The sequence below is a fragment of the Cynocephalus volans genome, chromosome 14, assembly GCF_027409185.1.
Source record: "Cynocephalus volans isolate mCynVol1 chromosome 14, mCynVol1.pri, whole genome shotgun sequence".
NCBI lineage: Eukaryota > Metazoa > Chordata > Mammalia > Dermoptera > Cynocephalidae > Cynocephalus > Cynocephalus volans.
In genome coordinates, this window is record NC_084473.1 from 68936212 (window position 1) to 68962143 (window position 25932).

The window sequence follows — 25932 nt, forward strand, 5'->3', positions numbered from 1 at the left end:
CAGGTCTGGAACAGTAATGTCTAAATAATAAACATATTCCAAAAAAAATAATAAAGTTGAGTTCTTTCCACTAGTTGTACCTTTTTAAAACCAGGAAACACTGTGAATGAGGAAGAGACCTATTTCTGTCATATAAACAATGCCTTACAAATTGTTATAAAAAATTTATGAATATCAAACATTTCAACATTACAGAACAGTAGTGTGTAGAATTTATTTTTAAACAGACAGTGTAAGGTTCTCCTGCTTTTCCCGAGTTTTATCCTCTCTAAATAATTACAATATGCCCTAGTTTCTACATAGTTTAGGACTATACAGTCATATACAATTAACAATGTGTAAAGTTTTAATAATTGTAAAATTTGTATGTTGACAACAAAAACTATATGTCTATACTTTACGTCACATACTTTTTAAAATACCAATACTGTGTCTAACTATCAGCATCAAAGTAACATAACCCTCACGAGATAACTGCCATTTATTAAATGCCAATTATATGCTAGAGACTGAGTTAAGCACTACTCATTCAATATCGATAACTGCATGAAGCAGGTAATTATTATCCCATTTCATATACCAGAAAGCTACACTAGTCTAACATCATACAGCTAGTAAATGTGCAATTATATTATTTCAATACTTTTATGAATCACTGTTAGAGTTATCACTTAGAAAAAATTTATTATATTTTCATATCATAAAATCTTAATAAAGCTTATAAAAACTAGCATATACACAGTGATGAGATATAGTGCTGTCATATTATAGTCATTCAAAGAATATAATTTCTCTCCTGGTATAATTATTTTAAAGCATAAGTCCTTGACTTATTTATACATCCTTGCTTCTCCAAATCCATTTCATGTAGAAGAGAAATTTAACCACCATTTATTAAACAAGTAAACAAAAAATAAGATTTGAGTCAGCATATGTTTCAACAAATGTACTGGGTTCTTTAGCTACCACTTATTTATTTATTCATTCAACTAATATTTACTGAGTACCTATTATATGCCAACTACTGTTGTTGGTACTGAGAATACAACATTAAACAAAACAAACTACTCATTTTCATAGGTCTTACATTGTTTGAGGGGAAAAATAATTCAATTTTTCAATTATGAGGCTTACTATGAACCTTGAAACTTGATAGGAATTAATATGATTCTTTTTCTATAAACATTTGGCTTAAATACAACTGTGAACTCCCACGTCCATGAAGCATGGAAGCAAGATGATAAGGGAAAAGGAAAAAGTGTATAGCAAAGGAAAATTGCATATTATGGAATATGTGAGTTCTATCCAACTTTCAAGGGACAGAAAACTCCTAACTTATATAAGTCATTTCGTAACATTTTAAAAAGGGAGAGATTCAACTCATTGACTTACAAACTACATAAGGACTACACACACAAAAAAAAATTGCAAGCCTCTGTTACTTATGACCATATATACAAATAAAAAATAAACACGCTGGTCAGTTAGCTCAGTTGGTTAGAACATGGTTATAGCTGATAACACCAAGGTCCAGGATTCAATCCCTGTGGCCAGCCACAAAAATAAATAAATAAATAAACAAGCAAACAATAACAAGGAGTTAAATTCCACAAAATGTTATACAAGTGGTAATATATGTTCATCAAGTTGGGTTTATCTAAAGAATGCAAGGGTGATTTAACAGAAAAATCTATCAAAGAAATTCACCACAGTAGTATATGCAAAAAACAAATTCAGTAAAATTCATCATTCATTTATGTTTTAAAAAAAATTATCAGGAATCTAGGAATAACTAGATAAAGAATATTTACCCAAAATGTACTTTAAATATCAGTTAATGATTTAAGATTAGAAATCAGATGAGGTTGCCCACTGACACCTTAACTGAACAACAAAGTAATAATGATCCCAATCAATACAATAAGACAATTTTTAAAATAATGAGATATTTAGATAGGAAGAAAAGAAACTGAAGTCAGTATCTACAGACAATACAGTTGACTACACAGAAAACATATTACAAACCAAATGCACTGTTGCCAGATATAAGATCAACTTAAGAAAATCAATAGTGTTCCTCAATATCAGCAATAACTAGTTAAAAGTAAAGTAGAAAAATTATAAATATTCTGCTATTAATCTAACAAAGTATGCCCAGGACTGTTAACATGGGGGGGGGGGGGGAGCTCAGTTAAGTAATTTAAAAGATCTTATTCTTCTATGAATGGGATAACTTAGCATCATAAAGTTGTCATTTCTTCCCAAAATTTATCTATAAATTCAATCAATTCAAATCAAAATAATAGAAGAATTTTTTTTTATAAATTCAAACTGATTCTAGAATATATATGAAAAAGGAAAGTTCTATAAATAACTAATGTAATTTAAAAGAAGAGAAATGAGAAGGGACTTCTTTTACCATATATTTAGATATAATATAACTTTTTAAATTTTATTTTTTATTTTTATTGATTATACATACTCACAGAGCGAGAGCTGACTGTCAGTACCTGTGCCCAAGTTGTGGCAAGCAAATCAGTGCTATCAGCATGTCCACCACCTCAAACCACAATTATTCCCCATGTCCCCCACCGAAACTATGCCCAATGCCCTGCTCCCCCCACCCCACCTTGACAACCCCAGGTCTGTTCTCTCCCTCTGCAAATGCAACATACCACTATGGTCTTCCTTTCCTTCCTTCTTTTTCTCTTTGCTCCCACTTTATGAGAGAGGATATGCGATATTTTTCCCTCTGTGCCAGGCTTATTTCACTTAACATAATTTTCTCCAAGCTCATCCATATTGCTGCAAGTGGCAGAATTCAAAATCAAATATAACACACAAAAAAAGAGCTCAGAAACAGACTCATGTAAATATGAAACTTAGGATATGCCAGAGGCACTACTAGGAATCACCAGGTGATGTACATATTACATAGTAGATGGGACTGGTAAAACTAAAACTGAGTCTCTACCTCATTCTATACACAATGATGAACCCAAGATGGATTAAAATCAAAATGTGAATGGTAAAATATTAAAAGATTTTTCTTAAAACAAGACTCAAAAAGTAAAAACTATAGGCTTAAAATTGATGGATTTGGTTACATCAAAATTTTGAAGATAACATAGACATAGTTCAGAGTCTGGTGACAAACTGAAAGAAAAGATACTTGCAACATCCTAAACTGTCAATATCTACAATACATAAGAAATTTCTGAAATTCTCTTTCTAGCAAAGAGAGAGAGAGAGAGAGAGAGAAAAGATAAGAAACCAAATACAAAAATTGAGCAAAGTAATAGGCACTTTATAGAAGAAAAATATTAAATGATTAGTAAGTCTTTAAAGAAAAGCTCAGTTTTTACCAGTAATCAGAGAAATATAAATTAAAACAAAGAGATGCCATTCAATATCCATCAGGTTAGCAAAAAATAGAAATTAGTGAAATTAAGTATTATATCATATTACCCAACAATTCCACTTCTAGGTATAGAAACCACAAAAACTGACACATAAGACCATAAGGGAGTACTACTTGTTACAGCAGAATGCCAGAGGCAATTTAAGTGTTGATGACTAAAGTGATAGATAATTACAAATACAAACCATCAATTAACTATCATTCGGGCGGGGGGGGGGGGGGAGCCAGATATACAGATTATAATACAAATAGGTATTTAAAATAGTGCTGAATAAAAAAAAGAAAGAAAGAAATAGAACTAGATCCATGAGCCCAGCACCATCTGAGTAAATTAAAAACACATATATATATACAAAATCACTATATATTTTTCAAGGACACATACATATCCATGACCATAATGATAATAGTGTGTCACATTCTAAGATGCATACATTTAATTACGTATACCTGAGATTGAAAGAAAATTGTCTACTTATATTAGATGTCTTGATACAATGCAATCTACATCCAGCTTCATCTTCATATAACAAGGAATGATAAATGGATAGAGAAGGAGTGGAGAGGGAGGGGAAGAAAGAAGAGAAGAGAAGAGGAAAGAAGAAAGAAGCAGTGGGGGTAGCGGGGAGGCAGTAGCAGGAAGAGGAAAGGAAGCTACTGGGTCTTTTTCAAACTAATGGAGACTACCACAGAATACTTCAGGCAATAAAGTTCAAAGACCAGTGTCCCAGATTGTCTGGAGTAATGAGTAAGTGACACTATGTTAAATACATGAAGCAAGAAAATGGATAACAGACTAGGCAACAAGACACAACTGAACATATTAAAAACAACCTGATAAAAGCTTCACTAAACTTAGCTATAAAAATATTAATAACGGGCTTCTCTCATCAATTTGTCTTTGTCAATACTACATTTTAATTTTTTTATTCACTTTGTGTGTATATGTGTGTCTGCATGTAGGTGTACTACCAAGATGGAGAAAGCAGCCATTTCTTAGAATATTATTAATAATCATAATACTTTCCCCCAGAGAAGTTCCTTTTTAACATATGCTTTATATGACCCCGCCAAAAAATTGTCATCAGAAAAAAAAATAAACAGTATTCACAAATACTAATGTGTAAAGATAGTCTATTGTTAAATAAGTATATTATTAAATTAAAAACAAATTTAAATATATGTATGACTATTTCTGGTGAAAAATCTACTACTTTGTTGATGACTTACAGAAATATCACTAGGTATAGCAAACAAAGAAAAGATTCAAGAAGAAAAGAAGGGATTATTTTTTACAATTAATATTCCTTAAACAACAATAATTTCTCATTCCTTGCTCTTAATAATAAACAGAATAACTACCAAAAATAAGAAAGCAGAGTTTTGAATTTAACATACAGAGCCAGATAAAGACTCACCAGCACGGAATATATGTGTAGACATCGATAAACAGGAGAGAAATCCACTAACTCTTGGGCCCCAGGTACCTGCAAACACAATATTATCACCAAAAATTCAAAGTTATTAAGAGCAACTGTATTCATTTTTAATACTTAAGTATTTTGTTTTGTAGCTCTATCTTCTAAGAGAGAAATACAAAACAAAGCAAAATAGAAACATACTCTCAAAAACCTAGTTTTGGTATTTTAATTATTAATCATGGGATTAATAAACTGTAACGGTATACACCAAAAGGACCAAGTGCACAGGGATGGATGGCAGAGAAAATAAATAGATGGCACTGGTCCTGCATCTGCCCTTAGAGGTACATCGTGGGCTACAGACCTCTAAAGAGAAAAAAACGCGAGCATGTGACTTTAATGACTTGATTTTATTTTCTAAAATACATGGTAGTTTACATAAAAAACTAAGTTTCAGTGGTCAAAAACAAAACTTGCCATACAAGATAAATTAAATGGTCTGCCAACCAGCTTCTGAAGGGCACAAGAATTAGTGAATACTTAAGTCAGCATACAATCAAAATACAGAAGTATGTATACTGGGAGGAGAGAGAAATTCATGTGAAAAAATCAGATAATAAATGGAAAAGCCAAACCTAAAAATAATGCCACCAGATTATAACATCAATAATGCATGTTGATTAAACCTAAACATTAAAAAAGAAAGCAAAGGAAATAATATCAGGTAAGGATTGAAGTCTAGTCTAGGTGCTAAAACTGATTTGCTATATGACTTAACAATGAGTAGGTCACAATTTATTCTGGCCTCAATTTCCTCAAGTGAAAAAGGAAACTATCAATTGACTTATAGGGATTTTAAAAAGAATAAAAGGAGGCACTGAAAATAAATGTTGAATAAAACAAAAAGGAAAAGGAAAAAGATAAAATACATTAGAAAAATTAAAATAAAGACCTAGCTGAGGTTTTTACTGTAACACTAGTAACTTATCATAATATAAGTGTCAGGCACATCTCAGTTGGGTTAGGCTGATTTGTGATTACAAGGTCTTTTTTCCTTATTTCATAAAGAAAACCTCATTTTTCATTTTGGGGTATAGCTTCTTCACCAAGATGCTTTTCTTAATGAAATCTTTTCATTCTACAATTCAGTAACACAATACCTACTTTTTTTTTCCTCCAAAACCATCACACCTCAATATATACTGGTTCAAATTTATTGACTGTTCTGTTTACCTGCTTTGCACCCATAAGGGCAAAGATTAAATCTCTATATTTAAATGCCTCATGACGCTATATACTCTCTGTAAGCATGCAAAACAAACTTTTACATGAATCTAAAGACTGACGATAAGATGCTCAAGATTCTACACCATGGCCCCCAAAATAATTTTACTTTAAAAAAAAGCCTTTAGAAGAGTTAATGAGCATTACAAATAACTGGAAAAAACATTTTATGGACAGATGGGCACTATGCAGATAAAGAAAACATAAGATTAAAAATCATGTAAAAAGTATAACTTTAAGAGTACAAATGGACACTCATTTTGATCTTAAGACAAAAAGGATCAACAAGTGACCATTTTAGGCACTCTTATTTGAAATGACCACAACATTAAAGCATCTTCACAGTCTTTCCTCTTTGATTGCAAAGTGGAGATTTAAAGGAAATTCATTTTGTCTTCCAAGAGACCCACAGCCTATTTTCATCTTGCAAAAAAACCAAGAAATTTCTTTTATCTTGACAGACAACTAGAACCCACAGCTAAGCAAACCATAATCTCAAAATAGAAAAACAAAAAATTATATTCACAATAGAATTTAAACTACATAAAAACTACACATGGATACGAAAAAAAGACATAAAAGTTTGATCTGTATAGGAAATGAAACTTTTTTCTTTTATTCAGGATCAATGACTATAAACTTATTTATTATGAATATATATTCACAAAAACTTTAAAGAAATTTCCTTACCAAATTGTGAATAGCAAATTCAATCATAATTTTGTTTATGTGTTCTTCTTCATGAGGTTTGTTTTACTTTGTCTCAGAGCCATAGTTTCACTCAAAAGGAAACTGGTTGTAGCTATGCCTCAGAAAGAGCCTTGGCCCTTTCACATGTCAGATCCATCCTTATAGAATGAACATCCACATTAAGGAAGTTTCCCTAGAAATCTGTGACAAATAAGCTGATGGGGCCCGTTAACAAAGCAAGATATTTGCTTACTAATGGGCTAAGATTGGTTTATCTGGACAGACTAAAAAAATAGATATATTTAGAGAGGAGGACAAAGGCCTTTTCTGTCATTTCCAACAAATATTTACAACCAAGTCTATTCTCTGTAAGGCTTTTGTGGCATCATTATATCAGCTACACACTGTTTAAAGTGCCCTGACCTGTAAGTATTGGCTCTACTATTTCTTAGCCGCTGGAACCATCATCCAGTTAAGTCCCCCTGAGCACATGACTGCCCTCTTTGAAAGCAGTTCACAGAAATGTAGGCGAAAAAAAGAACCAGCAAAACAAATGGGGCTTCAGTTCACAATCTTTACCTCCACCCCCCAAATATCCTAATATTTAGAAATCATTTTCCCTCTATGCTCCCCTCTGTGAGGAACACTAGGAATGAACACTATGAGGAACGAAGAAGAGTGCTGTGAGAATAAAGGTATGTAAAGTATGCACTGACTCATGTTGCTCTGAGCTAGATGTGTTTTCTCTGCTTCCACTAATGAAAAAGAATCACTTACATCTACAGAAAGGCAAAAGGAGAAGAGCAACATACACTGTACGTGAAGGAATGCTACACATTTGGAAGGATAAGAAATGAACTTTCAAAAATCTAAATAAATGGGGGCAGGGAAGAGTGCCAAAACAAAGGCAGTTGTTCGTGACTAACAAAAATAAGTCTGTTTTAACGTCCACATTTTGCTATCCATTTAAAATGCTAACTCTCTGTCAAAGTTGTCTTAATACTTCTTCCCCTCCTCATCCCCTCCCTCCCCTCAAGTTGCAAAGAATGATTCAAGCAGGTTTAGGTTTCAGCTGGGGCAGAGGGAGGGGTCCAAGGACACTTTCCTAAGCTAACAATGACTGTCTCTAATGGTTTCTGTCTCCTAACAAAAGCCATGACTCCTTCTTTATCAGCTTCATCTAATTTTTCCTTTCCAAAGTAAATAACACAGCCCTTGCATTTTACACATGTCCAAATTTGACAAATCATTATCGACTGAGACTATAACTGATAAGAGATAACTTTGTGGTAGAATGTTGTTGTCATTTCCTCTCATAAGGGCTTGCTTTCTGAGATACAGAAACATGATTAAAATAGTTAAACATTTCCTCTGCCTGGCAGTCAGGAACTCAAGACATTAAGATTACTGGAGTCTGTATTTTTCTAGAAGTTCAAATAGATCTATTAAGATATTAACAGTAGCCACAAACGGTACATCCAAGATTATCCTGTTTTTTTAACTAGTTGTTTTCCTTAAGAATTCACACGAAATAATTTCATCACCAAGGACAGCAGCTGCCTAATTTCCTATATAGTTTCTGAATGGAGATATCGTGGAGGCAACTACTATATACTTGTACAATTACACACTCACATACCTAGCAGAGATGGTGTATCCACTAGATAGCAATATATATGGCTAATCTGTTTGTTTCAATACAATATTTGTGTGATAAATATTAACAGCTTCAAAAGTGATATTTCCTAATTTTTGTCTATGTAATATTTGTTGTTAAATAGCATTTATATACTATAAATATATCAGCTATCACATGAAGCCACTACACAGATGACCAAAAAGTGTGTGGAGACAGAAGAAGCTACAAAGTAAGAAAAGCAAATTTATAAACAAAACTGTGAAAGACCCCTGAAAAACAGTCTTATCAGACTCTGCAGACAATATTTATTGGAGAAGATAAAAAGATTCTGAGTAGAATTTTATCTATGGAAATACTAGTCAAGAAAAGAAACATGAACATTTCTGATTATGAAAATTCTTACAAAACATCAAGATCTGACTTTCATGTTATCTTTTTCTTCTTATACATTTTATCAGGTAAAAGGAAATCTCTGAAATGGACAGGTAAATGGCTAAGTTCCTCTCATAAAACATAAGAAAAATGTTTTTACATATTAAAAAAGGAGATTTTAATTTCAAAATAAATGATGCCATTCAAGTTTTAACAGACACATTCATTTAATATTTTTCTAACACTCCCCCACAACCCCAAAATAAGTTGGAGTTGATGGCTATTTTTACTATCTTAAAAGACTCACCAGTTAAGGAAGGCAGGAAGAAAACTTATCTGCAGGCAATGACCTGATAAATCTACCTGCTTTACTACTAGGTAAGCATATCCCTAGAAAACGGAATAGAACAAGAAAAAATGCTTGCCTCTTTCGTCTCAAGAACAGCAAATGTTCTATGAGAGATTTACCTATGCTGCTGATAAAGATAGTGCATGAAAACAGAAATGCATGAGTGCACTCTAGCCCTGTTGTTCGCACCTCTCCCAGAAGAGACATGTACACAAACACTCTCTCCCTCTCTCACACACACATACACCCCATTTATTTTTCTCTTAAGAAGCCTTTCAAAATGGATAGATCACCCATAAAGAGTATGAAAGACATTTGCAAGGAATTTAGATATGTTTCCCACTAATTATTTGAGCCATTCTCCACCTTGAAAATACTTTTGATTACCACATTGCAAAAAACAGTTTCTCTGGATTGCTAAATGAGTGCAAGGACTTCGTGCCCATTTCTGAGCATTACTTAGATTTAGATCTCAGGTCATTAAAATGTACCTGGCATTTTTCTGTATGGAGCAAACAACAGATGATTAGCTAAAGGGGCATTGCTCTTGCATTCAGAGGATCAATTGTGACTGACCATATTATTGTCTAGAAGTCAGTAAATATCTGGCAAACATTTTTCACTAGTGTGCTTTTCTGAACTACTTAACTTCCAAAAATTTAGAGAAAAGGGTAGAATTCATTTGGACAGAAGCTTTCATGAAGCTAGACTAAATACCACAGACACAACAAACTAGAAGGGCTGAGATTCTAAGTGACTAGAATTAGCAAATATTATAATTGTCTAAGCCTTTGATCATATAAAAATACCCTGATCAGAGCCCTAGCCTCAAAAGAACAGAATTTTGCAATAGAATTCTCACAAATTATTATGATCCTTTTTGAGAAACCCCTAAACAGATTACCACTTAATTTAATAAAGTGCACTAAGCAGAAGAAAATCTGAAAAATCACCATTTCCACTTACAGAGGCACTGCAAAAGTTCTGTGGCCAAAATTGAAGGATAGTCCTTCAAGAATTTTCTGCTTAAAACTGAACAATGGTGAAATAAAAATTCAACTAATCTTAATTTAACAAGGGCTCACAACATACAAAGAAACTCTAAATTAGTAGGCAAAAAAGACAATTTAGCACTAAATATGGTATTAAATATAAGAGATCTAAGAGGAGGAAAAACTAAGGTGAGCAAAAGAAAGTAGAAAAAAGCTACAATATTATAGTCAAAGAACTAATATTCCTAATACAGAAAGAACTCATAAAAATTGAGGAAGAAAAAAATGAAATTATTGGAATAATGGGCAAAAAACATGAGCAAACAGTTTACCAAAAAAAAAAAAGTGTACAAATACCTCAAACTTACAAGGTATTCAACTTTACCTATAGTAATAGGTATGCAAATGAAAACTATACAGAGAAACCATTTCTCATCTATGAGACTGGCAAAAACTCAAAAGCCTCAAAAATACTCTCTTAAAGAAACCATAAGGAAATAGGTACCTCATTAATTGCTAGAGTAAGGTAGAGAAAATAGTACAACCCATATAGAGGAGAATTTGACATTATCTAACTAAACTATACATGCATTTACCCCTTGACTCAATAATTCTGCTTCTAGGAACCTACCTTGAGGATACATTTTTATCTCTGACTAAATAATTCTTAGGGGGTTTTGAGGGAAATTTTTTTAACTTTTAAGGTGTTTTACATACAGTAGAATTCGCCTTTTCTAATGAACAATTCCATAATATAAAGAAATAGTCCTGTACTCACCATCATAATCGAGATAAAAAGAAACAGTTCCACCCCCCCAAAAAACTCCCTCCTACCTCTCTGTAGTCAAAGTGTTCCCTGATGCCTAGCCCTTGACAAACACAGAACCATTTTCTGTCCATACTGTTTTGCCTTTTCAGGAGTGTCATATAAATATGCTTATACAGTAGATAGCCTTTTGAATCTGGCTTCTTTCATTCAGCATAATGCATTTGAGATTCATCTTTGTCATTTCATGTATTTACAGTCTATTCCTTTTTATTTCAGAATTATACTCCAATTATGTATATATCATAGTTTGTTTATCATTTCATCCACTGAAGGACATTTGGGTAATTTCTAATTTTGGCAATTTATGAACAAAGTTGCTATAAATATTCAGAAACAGATTTTCAAATGAACATATTGGGTAAATACCTAGGAATGAGATTGCTAGGTCATATGGTCAGTATATGTTCAACTTTATAATAAACTGCCAAACTGTATTCCACAGTGACTACAGCATTTCACATTTTCACACCAATATATGAGTTCCACTTGCTGTACATGCTCGCCAGTACTTGGTATTCTCAGTATCATTTTTTTTTTTTTTTAATTTTGGCTATTCTAACAGCTGTGCATTTGAAACACTATTTTAATAGGAAAATATTAGATATCATTAAGAGCCCATATATAGGTTATCTGAATAAACTATGGTATATCCAAATACAGCAATATTTAACAGTAAAAAGAGAATGAGAAAGATTTCCATGAACTGACATGGAGTAATTTTCAGGATATATTTTCAAGTGAAAAAGTAATGTACAAAAATATGTATGTATCATTAAATTCCTCTCTCAAAAGAAACAGACTGATTGGATTAAAAAGCTAGACCCAATAATATGCCATCTTCAAGAGACTCATCTCAGCTGTATAGACACAGACAAAGAGTGAAAGGATGAAAAAAGATGTACCATGAAAATAGAGACCAAAAACAAGCAGGAGTACCTACTCTTATGTCAGAAAAAATAGACTTTAAACCAAAAACCATAAAAAGAGACAAAGAAAGCCACTATATAATGATAAAGGGATCTATCCAGCAAGAAGACATAACAATCATAAATATATATGTACCCAACATTGGAACAGCCAATATATAAAGCAAACACTATTAGACCTAAAGAAAGAGATAGACCCAAATACCATAATAGTTGGGGACCTGAATATCCCTCTTTCAACATTGGACAGATCATCTAGGCAAAAAAATCAACAGAGAAACATAACATCTAAACCACAGTTTAGATCAATTGGACTTGGCACATATCTACAGGACATTTCATCCAAAGACAATAGAATGTACATTCTTCTTATCAGCACAAGGAACATTCTCCAGGATGGACCACATATTAGGTCACAAATCAAGTCTCAACAAATTTTTAAAAACTGAAATTATTTCATGTATTTTTTCAGACTGCAATGGATTGAAACTAGAAATCAATAACCAATGAAATTCTGGAAACTATAAAAATTCATGGAAATTAAGTAACATTCTCCTGAATGACATATGGGTCCAAGAAGAAATTACACAGGAAATCAAAAAATTTCTTGAAACTAATGAAAATCATGACATAACATACCAAAACCTGTGGAATACTGCAAAAGCAGTACTAATGGGGAAGTTTATCACAATAAATACATCAGAAGAATAGAAAGATTGCAAATAAACAGCCCAATGCTACACCTCAAAGAACTAGAAAAACAATAACAATCTAATGCCGAAGTTACTAAACAGAAAGAAATAATTAAGATCAGAGCAGAACTAAATTAAATAGAGGCCAAAAAAACAACAAAAAAGATAAATGAAACAAAAAGTTGGTTTTTTGAGAAGATAAACAAAAAAAACAAGCCATCAGTTAGGCTAACTAAAAAAAAGATGAGAAGACACAAATAACAAAAATTAGAAATGAAAAAGGAGACATTACAACTGATGTGACAAAAATACAAAGAATCATTACAGACTGCTATAAACAAATATACTACAACAAATTTGAAAACCTGGAGGAAATGGACAAATTTCTGGACACATCCAAATTACCAAAACTGAAACAAGAGGACATAGAAAATCTGAACAGAGCAATAACAAGCAAAGAGACTGAGCCATAATCAGCAGTCTCCCAGCAAAGAAAAGCCCAGGACCACAGAGATGGCTTTACTGTCGAATTCTACCAAACCTTTAAAAAAGAATAAATACTAATTCTCTTCAAACTATTCCAAAAAATTGAAACAGAGGCCTTTCTCCCAAACTTATTCTATAGGCAAACATCACCCTGACACTAAAATCAGACAAAGATACAACAAAAAAAGACAGGCCAATATCTTTGATGAATATATATGCAAAACAGGCCAATCTCTTTAATGAATACACATGCAAAAATCCTCAATAAAATATTAGCAAATAGAATACAGCAACATATTCAAAAACTTATACACCATGATCAAGTGTGATTAATCCCAGGGATGTCCAACATATGCAAATCAATAAATGTGATACACCACATCAACAAAATTGAAAACAAAAACCATGTGATATCTCGATAAATGCTGAAAAAACATTTGACAAACTTCAACATCTCTTCATGATAAAGACTCAGCAAATTATCATTGAAGGAAAGTATCTCAACACAATTAAAGCCATATAAGACAAACTGACTGCCAATATCATCCTGAACAGGGAAAAGTTGAAAGCTTTTCTCTTAAGAACAGAAATGAGACAAGGATTCCCACTCTCACCACTCCTATTCAGCATAGTTTTGGAAGTACTAGCCAAAGCAATCAGGGAAGAGAAAGAAATAAAAGGTACCCAGACTGGAAAAGACAAAGTCAAATTGTCCCTGTTCGCAGATGACATGTATATAGAGAAGCCTAAAGACTCTACAAAAACCTGTAAGAGTCAAAAACGATTTCAGCAAAGCTTCAGGTTACAAAATCAACAAGCAAAATCAGTAGCATGTTTATACTCCAACAATGAACTAGCAGAAAAAGAAATCAAGAAAGTTAGTCCATTTACAATAGTCAACAAAAAAATAAAATACCTAGGAATAAAGTTAACCAAGGAAATGAAAGATCTCTATGATGAGAACTACAGATCACTGTTGGAAAAAAGAAAACACAAGAAGACAGAAAGATATTCCATGTTCGTAGGTTGGAAGAATTAACATTGTGAAAATGTCCATACTACCCAAAGTAATCTACAGATTTAATGCAATGCCCATCAAAATACCAATGACATTCTTCACAGAAATGGAAAAAAAAATCCTAATATTCATATGAAACAACAAAAGACCCTGAACAGCCAAAGAAATCCTGGAGAATAAAACAAACGAACAAAGCTGGAGGCATAACACTACCTGACTTCAAATTATACTACAAAGCTATACTAACAAAAACAGCATCGTATTGGCATAAAAACAGATGCATGGACCAATGGAACAGAATAGAGAATCCAGAAATCAGCTCATATGTCTACAGCCAACTAATCCTTGTCAAAGGCACCAAGAACATACACTGGGGAAAAGACTACCTCTTAGATAAATGTCCTGGGAAAATCAGACATCCATATGTAGAAGAATGAAACTAGACTTGTACTTCTCACCACATAACAAATCAACTCAAAATGGATTGAAAAATTAAATATATGTCCTGAAATTATAAAACCCCTAATAGAAAACAAAGAAGAAACACTTCAGGAAATAGGACTGGGCATAGAGTTCATGAATGAGACACCAAAAGGACAGGCAACAAAAGAAAAAAATAAACAAATGGGATTACATCAAACTAAAAAGCTCCTACACAGCAAAAGAAACAATTAACAGAGCAAAGGGACAACCAACAGAATGGAAGAAAATATTTGCAAAATATGCATCCAGCGAAAAATTAATATCTATAATACAAAAGGAACTCAAAGAAGTTAACAGTAAAAAAAACAAGTAACCCAATTAAAAAACGGGCAAAGGAGCTGAATAGGCACTTCTTAAAGGAATATATACAAATGGCCAACAGACATATGAAAAAATGCTCAACATGGCTAATCATAAGGGAAATGCAAATCAAAACCACACTGAGATATCATCTCACTCCAACTGGACTAGCCATTATCAAAAAGAGAACAACAAATGCTGGTGAGGATGCAGAGAAAAGGGAACCCTCCTATACTGTTGGTGGGACTGTAAAATGGTGCAGCCATTATGGAAAATGGTATGGATGTTCCTCAAACAACTACAGATAGAACTGCCATATGATCCAGCAATCCCACTGCTGGGTATATAGCCAAAAGAATGGAAATCATTATGTTGAAGGGACACCTATACCCCCATGCTCATTGCAGCTCTATTTACAATAGCCAAGAGTTGGAAGCAACCTAAATGCCCATCACTGGATGAATGGACAAGAAAAATGTGGTATATCTACACAATGGAATACTACTCTGCCAAAAAAAAAGAAATACTGCCATTTGCAGCAACGTGGATGAACTTAGAGAAAATTATGTTAAATGAAACAGGCCAGGCACAGAAAGAGAAATACTACATGTCCTCACTTATATGTGGGAGCTAGGTAGCTAGACAGACAGACAGACAGACAGACAGACAGATAGATAGATAGATAGATAGATAGACAGACAAACAAACAAATAAATAAATAAATAAGGAAAAGAAAGAAACAACAATCACAATAATGCAATGAACTTTTTAAGAGAAGAGAACAGAACTGAGGTTGCCAGGGATGGGAAAGAGAGAGAAGAAGGGGGTTAAGGGAGGAATTGTTAAAGGGACACAAAAATCGATTACATTGCATAATGATAAATGTACTAATTATCCTGATTTAAACATCAAAAAAACAAAAACAAATATATGTATATATGCATTGTACTATTAATAATCATGTTGTTTAAGGTATAACGAAATGTACACACACACTAACAATACTGATTACTTACAAAGGGTGGATAGGAGCACTGTGGAAAGGATAAGAATGAAAATGAGATTTTACTGAATATATCACCTTATACAGTTTTGTCTTTTGACATTTTATGCATTCAAAAACTTAAATTAATAAGGCTACGGGAATCCTAAAAAATAATACAAAAAGAAACAAATGGGCTTAATTATATATCAAATTGGTAACAATCACAAAGAAAAAAATTTGCCAAGAAACGTTCGAACACAGTACTCCAAACTACATGGACCTTGTGGGATACATAGCAGGATTAAAAGAACTGCAAAGAAATCTTAAACTTAATAAGTTCATTGCTGTTAGTGACCTTTGGATAGTAATTCTGAAACTATTTTGTGCATAGTTTATCATCAGGCAACTGAGTAAATAAATTGATACTCTGGGAACCAGAATTCTCACAGATACAAATATAGAATTAGAGGAAAGACCTATGACATCAGATTGGAATCACCTTTAACTCCTGACTTATTTTTTAAAAAACAAAAAGTCTATGTATTGTTACAGCATGTGCATTTCTTAGCTCCGTCCACAAAAGAAGCATACCTAATGCTCATATCTCAGTTTCTAAGTATCATTCTCCAGTAAAATAAATGAGAGCTCTGTGTAGAAATGGCTAATTCTGAGGCTTGGAGAGAACCTAGGTGAACCTACAGCATCTTGTGCCAGAAAGAAAGGAAGGGCTCAAAAACTGGATGGAATGGTATGTAACCCAACATCCTACCCCTACCCCCAAAAATAAAATCTGGATGGACAATGGATGAGACTCTCACTAGCCAAATTTGAAACAATTGGAGAATCAAAATAAAAGACAAGAATGGAATATAAGCCATTATACACAAAATAAGAATCCACATGCCCATACATAAAAACTAAAAAAAGGAAGAGGAGAAAATGAAAGTTCCCTATAGAATTCCAATTAATCAATGTGAAAGAAATAATAAAAATAGAAAATCACTATTTTACAACCACCTTAGTAACGCATAATTCAGGAAAGAATCATCAATGAATTCTAAAACCACTGGGTGACAAACTGTTGGGAAACAAGATAGCCAAAGATAACTTAGAGCAGAAAAGTATATTTGCAATGAAGAAATCTAGTGGACACCACCTTAAGCAACTGTGTACCTCCTATATGTGATGCACTGAAAACAACATAATATTACCTTTGTAATATTCCTGCTAAAGATAGATCTACAATATGACCCAGCCATCCCACTGCTGGGAATATACCCAGAGGAATGGAAATCATCAAGTCGAAGGTATACCTGTTCCCCAATGTTCATTGCAGCACTCTTTACAATAGCTAAGAGTTGGAACCAGCCCAAATGTCCATCATCAGATGACTGGATACGGAAAATGTGGTATATCTACACAATGGAATACTACTCAGCTATAAAAAAGAATGAAATACTGCCATTTGCAAAGACATGGATGGACCTAGAATTATATTAAGTGAAACAAGTCAGGCACAGAAAGAGAAATACCACATGTTCTCACTTATTTGTGGGAGCTAAAAATAAATAAATAAATACACAAAAAAACGGGGGGGGGACATAACAATTACAATTCCTTGAAATTGATATGACAAGCAAACAGAAAGGACATTGTTGGGAGGGAGGGGGAGAGGGAGGGAGGAAGGGAGGTTTCAGTAATTGGCCACAATAATCAACTACATTGTATATTGACTAAATAAAATAAAATAAAAAATAAAAAATAAATATTCCTGCTAAAAATGATTAGCCTGAATCTAATCATGAGAACATAACCAGATGTACCTGAACAGAGGGATATTAAGGGAGGTCAAACAGGCATGAAAAATAAATGTAATGTGTGATATTTGTCTGGATGTGGTTACGGGAAAAAAATAAAAGGAAAAAAATCTGCTATAAAGGACATTATTGGGACAATTGAGGAAATTTGGATATGGATTGTATATTAAGTGGTGTTATTGTATCAATGTTAAATTTCCTGAATGAGATCATTGTATTATGGTTATGGAGAAGAATGCCACTCTGCCGGTCAAGATGGTGGAATTGACGGTCCCCAGCATCACTCTCTCCCACAAATCAACCAATTTACAACTATTAAAAAGCAAGACATCCAAGATGGGTCCGCTACAGCTCAGGGTAAGAGAAGGAGAGAACTACAGAGTTCATAAAGGCAGGAGAAGCCAGTGAGAGGAAGAAAGGACTGCTACTACCATTTTGAATCCCAGCCATATCAAGGCTGGAGCTGGTGAGTGCACAGAGCAAGAGAAGGCAAAAGCCACTGCCCTTCATATGAAGTTGCTTGGAGGCGGCAGGGGAGAAAAGGGCCTTGGTGACCCTCAGGCCAGCAAGACCACTAACAGGGTTCCCCCATGGACACACATAGGAGCAAGGAGCCACTACAACTGAAAAAAGGAACTACTCAAAAGGCCAGTGAGTCATCGCAAGGGACTGGCACATGGCGCATCCCATGGGAAGTGTTTGGAATGTGGGTGGTGGGTGAGACGGGCCCACCGGGGGAACATTGGGGCACAGCATGCACAGTTGATCTGCCCCCAATCAGTGCAGGACCACTCAGTGGAGACTGGTCAGGATATAGATCTGCAGCGGTGCAGTTTGCTGAAATGACTCAGGCCTAGACCAGAGTTTCCACACAACCCAGGTATACCAGACCTCACAAGACTTAGAAGGACACAGGAGATCAATAATTAAAACTTGAGCTGCACAAAAAGCCTTTCCCAGGGAATCAGCAGCAAAGCAGCAATTTAGCTCAACTACAGGGCTCAAGTGCTGGTCCCCACAGAAGTTCCCCCATTTTAGAAGTAAGCATAGGACAACAAATTAGTTCCAGTGCAGAGTTTAAGCTGTGGAAACAGCGAATAACCCAACACAACTGAAATAAAAAACAAAATACCCACAGAGCAGAGACAAAGTTTGATATTAACTAGTAAAGGTCTCACTTCACCAAAGAACACCTACAAAACCTAGAAGGACCAGAAGCCCCCTGGGCCCACAAGCCAGAGACAGGAGAGGGCTGGGGACTTCAGCCAAGCCCCCAACACCCACAACCAACCCAGTGATGACCACTGAGCTGCCACAGTAAGTGCTCCAGGCCCCTGAACCAGGATGGTGGGGGGCCAAGGGCCTCAGCCACACCCCCCTGACACCCGCACTGAGCCCAGTGACAACCACTGAGCTGCTGCAGGAAGTGCCCTGGGCTCCCAATCTGGGGTGGTAAGGAGCCAAGGTCCTCAGCCACAAAACCCCAACACCTACAATCAGCCTAGTGACAACCACCGAGCCACAGGCTCCTGACCTGGGGCAGTGGGGGGCTGAGGGCTTTTGCCACACCCTTGCAGGTGGACATCTGCATTCAGCCCACCAATGACCAAGCCACCACTGGAAGCCCCGTGGTATCCCCTGCAGGAATGAGGCGAGTGCCATGGGCCTCAGCCATGCCTCCCCTCCATCCTCCTTCTCCTACCCTATTTCTTTCCCCCTTTCTTTCTCCCCATCCCACCCAACTGCTCCACAACAAAAACTTAGAATGTAAAGACAGATGGAGTTGGGGACCGACCCCTCCTCCCACTTCTCCTCCATACAGGCATGCTGCTATTGCCATGGGGCCCACCCAGGGTCCTGAGGCATGGAGCTAGTGACCAACCCCTCCTCCCACAACCAGGTAAGGAGCATGCCAAAAATACCACTTGCATGTGGGTGGGCCACGACAGCCACCACAATAGCCACGGCTACCAGAAAAGCAGCTAAACACAACATCCACTGTGCAGATGGCCCGCCAGCCACTTGAGTGCATTGACACAGGAGAGTCATCAGCAGAGACCAAAGAGAAGAAGAGGGTGCCTCTCTTCACAAAGTACATTCCAGAGTGATAGAAGCATCTGCTCTATGACAACAGAGGGGGACCTGAACACACCTCTCTCAGCACTGGACAGATCATCTAGGCAACAAATCAACAGAGTAACCATTACTCTTTCAGAAGGAGAGAAGAAATCTAGGGTTATCAGAAAGAAAAAGGGGGAGGCAGTGGGGAGAGATTGGATAAGGTGCATAAAGAATAAGTATAATTTGTAATAATGTATATGCTAATAATATTGAATTGATTGACATATGTCGAGATTGAACACCAAAACTATGTACAATCAATTATGATTCAATTAAAAAAAAAAAGGAGGCCACTCTCAGGAAACACAGATTACTGCAGCATTTAGAGTTCAACTATGACAAATGAAGTATGCCACTTTCTTTCAAATGGCTCAGTTTGGGGAGGGGGAAAATACACACACACATATATATATATGTATATATACCTGACTCTTTCAAAATCAAATTTTTGAGAGAGGAAGTATCAAATTAAAGTGGAGTATTTAATGAAGGGCACATGGATACTATATGTGTAACTTTTCTGAAGATTTAAAATTCTTCAAAAGAAAAAAATCTTTATAAACAGGGTGTTGCAGAAGAGGTGGAACTGAGCTGGTCCTTCAGAGAAAAGTTGCATAGTATATTTCAAACAAGGAGAGGAGTGAAAAGGAGTTATTAGCAACTTCGCACAAGGGGAAAGGGGTTGAATAAGCAATAAGAATGTAAAGGAGAAATTCTAGAAGACCTTTAAAGACAGATAGAAGTTTACAATTGAGTCACATAATTTCAAAATAACAGGACCTTTATACTATCCCCATAATGAAAAAACTTAAAAAGTCCTTAAATCAATGTAAGACATAATATATCTTCGCCACTGGATAGACCTAAAAGACCAAAGACTGGGAATTAGAAAGCCAAAACAGAATGCCTAAAACATGCCAAAATGTTTTCATTCAACTTTCTAAACTCTTCTTTTGGCATTTGATTATATGTATAGGTACCCACTTTTCTTTCAACTTATATGTCCATAATAGGCCAGCTTTCATTAAGAACAGAAGTGAAAAACTCAAAGCCTGCTGAGGTCAATAGGCATTGGGAATAAGTAAATACGCAGTATTCTAAATTACATTCTCTTAATGGACTACTTTGTATATGAAATATCTAGGACTACTATTCATTTTTACAAAGGACTGTGTTCTCTTTCATTTTTCAAATATGCGGTCCTATCAGTCTGTCTTTCACTTTGCCATTTGTGAGAGACCCAATATAAGCAATATTATATTTCCCTCAACAACAGCACAAATGTAATGATAAACAGCAATTGCCAGTGTGCAGAAGCAGCAGTGAATGTAGCTTACTGAAAAAACCATACCTCTGTTGGCAACATTGCTACTCAGGGCCAGTCTGTAACTACCATCCTTAGAAAGAGAGTAAGTTAGAAATCTAGATTTTTTTTTTTTTATGTGAATTCAATTGACTTTTAAAAGTTGGCAACTAATTTTAAAAATCTCCAAAACTGTGCAGGCCAACAACCAGTTTGCAAGCTGTTTCTGGCCCATGGGCTGCCAATCTACAACCTCTGGCTTAAACTCTAAAGTTTTAATGGCATCCTTTATTTCACTTTAACTTACTCAGAAATGTTCCTCACATTCTGTTACCTTTCTGTCAAAAAAAAGTTTTATAATAAACGTTTTGAAATTTGGGTCAAATATCATAATAACCACAAATTTTTTTTACAAGCAATTTAACATAATCATTGTCACTATTTTATAGGTAAGAAAAGAGATGCTTAGAGAAATTATATGATTTGCCCCAGTAGCACAAATCTAATAGAACTTGTACCTCCTAAATACAAATCGTATTTGTGTCTTTTCCAACCACCCTGTGTTACAGATTGAATTGTGTCTCCTCAAAAATTCATATGTTGAAGCCCTCACCTCCAATGTGACTATATTTGAAGACAGGGCCTTTAAAAGGGGTCATTGAAGTTAAATGAGGTCATAAGGGTGGGGCCTAATCCAATAGAACTAGTGTCCTTATAAGAAGAGGAAGAGACAGCAGGGACATACAAGCAAGGAGAAAAGGCCATGTGAGAACATAACCAGAAGGCAGCCACATGCAACCAAGGAGAGAGACCTCATGAGAAACCAACCCAGCTGGAACCTTGACTTTGGACTTCCAGCCTCCAGAATTGTGAGAAAGTAAATTTCTGTTGTTTAGGCCAACCAGTTGGTATTTTGAATTGGCAGTATTTTGTTATGGCAGCCCTAGCAAATTAATACACCCTGTTACCTCAAAAATAGTACAGTACCACAACCATAAAGACATCTCAGAAGGTTTTCTATTACATGGCATTTGTATCTAAATTAACAGTTTCCATCTTGTTAATTCCAAATTTCAAAAGAGGCGCCAAAATCTGGAGAGCTAAACTTAACATAAATCATTTGGTTAACAAACATTCATTTGACCCATACTGTACAACTGGTGGTGTGGATGACATGATGACCACTATATTCCTCAACAGTTTATAAACAAATTAAGAGAGATACAAACTACAGTATGATATATTTTATAGGTGTGGTACCAATGAAGTATTCTAAGGATGCAGAAGCCCTGAAGTAACCTAGAAACAAGGAAGAAATCATAGGCTCTGCTTTTTCAAAATATTTCTTACTCAATACTGCTTTGTTTCAGCAGATTATCTGTTTATAACAATAGTGTTCAACATTTCATGCAAATATACATTACCAAAAACTATATCAACTTAGATTTCCCAGTCATAATGCCATAGTAGTAACTATTACATACTGATAGCATTATATGTACCAAGCACTGTGACAAGAGCATCATACACATTACTTCATTCAATCCTTACAACACCCCTACTTTCAGTAGATATTATTGTCCCCCTTCTCACAAGTAATACTTCACCTTGAAGGCTTCTTTGTATTTTATCTTCAGATATTTCAAATATTATATTCCTGATAACTCTAGGACCATAAATACATCAATCTAAAATGTTCACTATTTCTAAAAAGCTTTTTAAGTCCTATCTAGACATTTAGAGAACATCGACATCTGCATAAACCCTACAACATACATATTTCCTTTATAAGTCAATTGAATTAAGTTGTTGATCAAAAATGGTTAAATATAAGCAGTTTTATATAGTTCAACTTTAATATATGATTAGAAAAAAAAATTTTATATTAATTGCTACACTTTCATTAGCCTAGCCAAAACAGAGAGAGAATTTTACCAGGGAATACTTTTCTTTGCAACACTTCTCAGCAATCATTAAGAGACTGAGTCTGTTATACTTCAATAGAAGTTGGATGGGACTGACTCCATCAGTTGATTCAACACGTGAGTTGGTTTTTTCATCCAAAATGATGATTTACTACTGGGACTTCATTTTCAGTTCCCCAGGCTATTAAGTTTTTCCCACCTCTAACACAACTTTATTTTGGTTTAATAATATATTAACTATCTGCTTATTACATGCAAAGCTATGTTCTAGGTGCTTGAGTTTTCCTACCCACCTAATTCCATGATCTACCAAGTATCATCAAGCTAAAGACATGGTAAACAGCCTAAAAATACCATTCAATTCAAAGAATGTATTAAGTATATTTCCATCAAAAGAGCAGGAAAGGGTGAAAAGTTCTTCAGAAAATAAAAAGGTACCTAAACTTGTTAAATAAGAATTACGAAATTTCACTAAAAATGCTGATAATCTATTATAAACAACAGATTTTAGAAAGCAAAATATAACTTCCTCTTCAAGTGCTGCATTTATTGCCAGAAAAAATTTTAATCATATTAATGGAAAATCAATAGGAGAGCCAAACATTCATTTGTTTAATTTGTGCATTAAAAAAGCTTCCTCAAAGTCCTCTATAGCCTTACAATGTACAGTGTGCTCCAGGGACTAGAAACACCATCCTCAACAGAGACCTTGTTAAAAATGCAGACTCACAGACTCATCCCCAACCTGCAGAATCAGAATCTGCATTTTAATATGATTCCCAGGCGATTCTTACACACATTAAAGGTCAAGAAGCACTGCTTTACAACATGGGTTCTTAAGTTGGGTCCTAGGGGTAACATGAATTTCATGAATCCCTTAAAATTTCAAGCAGAACTTTTTGTAAGAGAATATATCAGAGTACTTCAAAAAGTTCGTGGAAAATGGAATTAAAAGACAATATGAATCTTTCATGAACTTTTTGAGTACCCTCATAAATTCTGCTGGGAAAAGACTACATATATTTTTACCTAACTCTCAAAGTAACATATGACCCCAAATAAATTAAGAACCACTGCTCTTAAAATTCTCTGCTACAGTTAACAATGCTCACAGATTAAAAGTCACAATATTCCAAAAACTAAGTTGCTCTCAATGAGGTCTATTGAAGAATGACAAGAATGAAGGTCAGAACGTCACAGTGGGTCACGAAAGACCTTATCTGAAGAATTTATTCACACCATGCAAGAACTATGCCAAGAAGCCAGTTTGGAGACATCTAAATAAATAATTCTCTACATGAGGTTTGAGATTAAGAATGTGCACTGGAAGAAGAAGATTCAAACTGAGAAGTAAATAAATATAAGGTAGAATTTTTTTTTAAAGATAGGATGCCATTGGATAACAGTGAAGTGCTGAATTCTTGTTGTAAGCGCTCAATCAGCAAATCTCTAATATGAATTCTGTTTGATTTGGGATATGGGACCATTTAAAAATATTATCTTCCTAGTACATTCTTATAGTACTTCCTTTATGAGAAACACCCAACACATTTTAATAGTCACACTTTCTTCATCTTCTCTGGACCCTTGGGACAAAGCAAAGAAGAAGCATGGCACACAAATTAAAAGGGACTTACCCATGAACTTAAATGAGTTAGTGATAAAGAATGGTTCCAATCCAGACGGTTCTCAATGATATTTAAGAACTATGTGTATATTTCATTCTTTTATCTTATCATCTAACCATCTCTTCAGAATGTGTGTGTGTTATCCAGAAGCACATACTACATCTAACTTCTGTTTCCATAAGCCATAGTGCCTGATAGAATTTCATTTCCTTGATGGGTACCCAAAACGTAAATAAAGGGAGTTAACTGGTCTTTCTTGAGATTGATTCTTTATTGTACTACTACTGTAAGTGGTCATCTGTAATGAGTGTAATACCTGACTGTCTGGTCTCAAGGGTAGAGCCATCATAACAAGTCACTCTAGGCAAGAAGAAAGAATGCTAGAAAATATTCAGAGGGATCAAGTCCTCTAGATCTTTGCCCCTTTCTATTTCCATGGGTTATCAGGCAAATGATTGGTTTTTTTTACTTATATCCTTAGTATGGAGACTAAAGAACAAATCTAACAAAACAACAACAAATGCAACCACCACCATCATATAAGAGATAGGCAATATTAAAAGATATAACTTGGAACAACAAAATGCAGAAAGTGGGGGGGAATGATACCAAAGCGTAGAGTTGGCTTTGGATCTTTCTTTTTTCTTAGTATGGAGACAAGTGACAAGTTTTGGGGCATAGTTTTGGGGGAGAGAGGAGAACAAGAAGGGTAGTAAGGGTGTAATGGGGAAAAGATGAGAAAGAAATAGTGAAATGAATTATCTGGAGAAATAAAACAATGAAAGAAAACAAGCACTTGAAGACAAAACAGGTTACTGAGTATAGGAGTAAATGGTTCCTCGCACATGTCAGTGGCCATTTTAAAAGTAAATGATACAATTACTAAAAATTTTTTAAAATAAAATAAAATGGCAGAGCCAGGATTTGAATACAGTCTGAGTCCAAAGCTCATTCTCCTAAACACTACACTTACAAAAAAACCTGATCTAGTTTGTGCAAATGGTAAGTATTTAGAAAAAAAACATTTTAACAGGAAATTTCAAATGTCACAATAGTTTTATATTTTAAAACATATTAGATATACTTCCAACAGCAAAGAAGGTATAAAAATATGTACTAGTTAAGCCACTTAATCTTATTCTTTGCCTGATTGGGAAAGAGAACTAAACTAAGAGGTTAAGGATATGTCACAAAATTCCCAGATACCCTATAATCACTCATACATTTATTTCCTCCAGAAATATATTCTCA

General features: G+C 34.8%; 1 protein-coding gene across 3 annotated transcripts in view; it reads right to left on the bottom strand.

The window, feature by feature from the left end:
- Window positions 1–25932, bottom strand: part of EXOC6B (exocyst complex component 6B) — a 765574-nt gene that overhangs the window by 427003 nt on the left and 312639 nt on the right. For 2 of the 3 annotated variants that reach the window (XM_063078345.1, XM_063078344.1), the window contains one exon: window positions 4840–4908. The exons of the other annotated variant lie outside the window; for it this stretch is intronic. In XM_063078345.1, the coding sequence (XP_062934415.1) occupies window positions 4840–4908 (69 nt within the window). The remainder of the gene's footprint in view (window positions 1–4839; window positions 4909–25932) is intronic. 3 annotated transcript variants of the gene reach the window in all.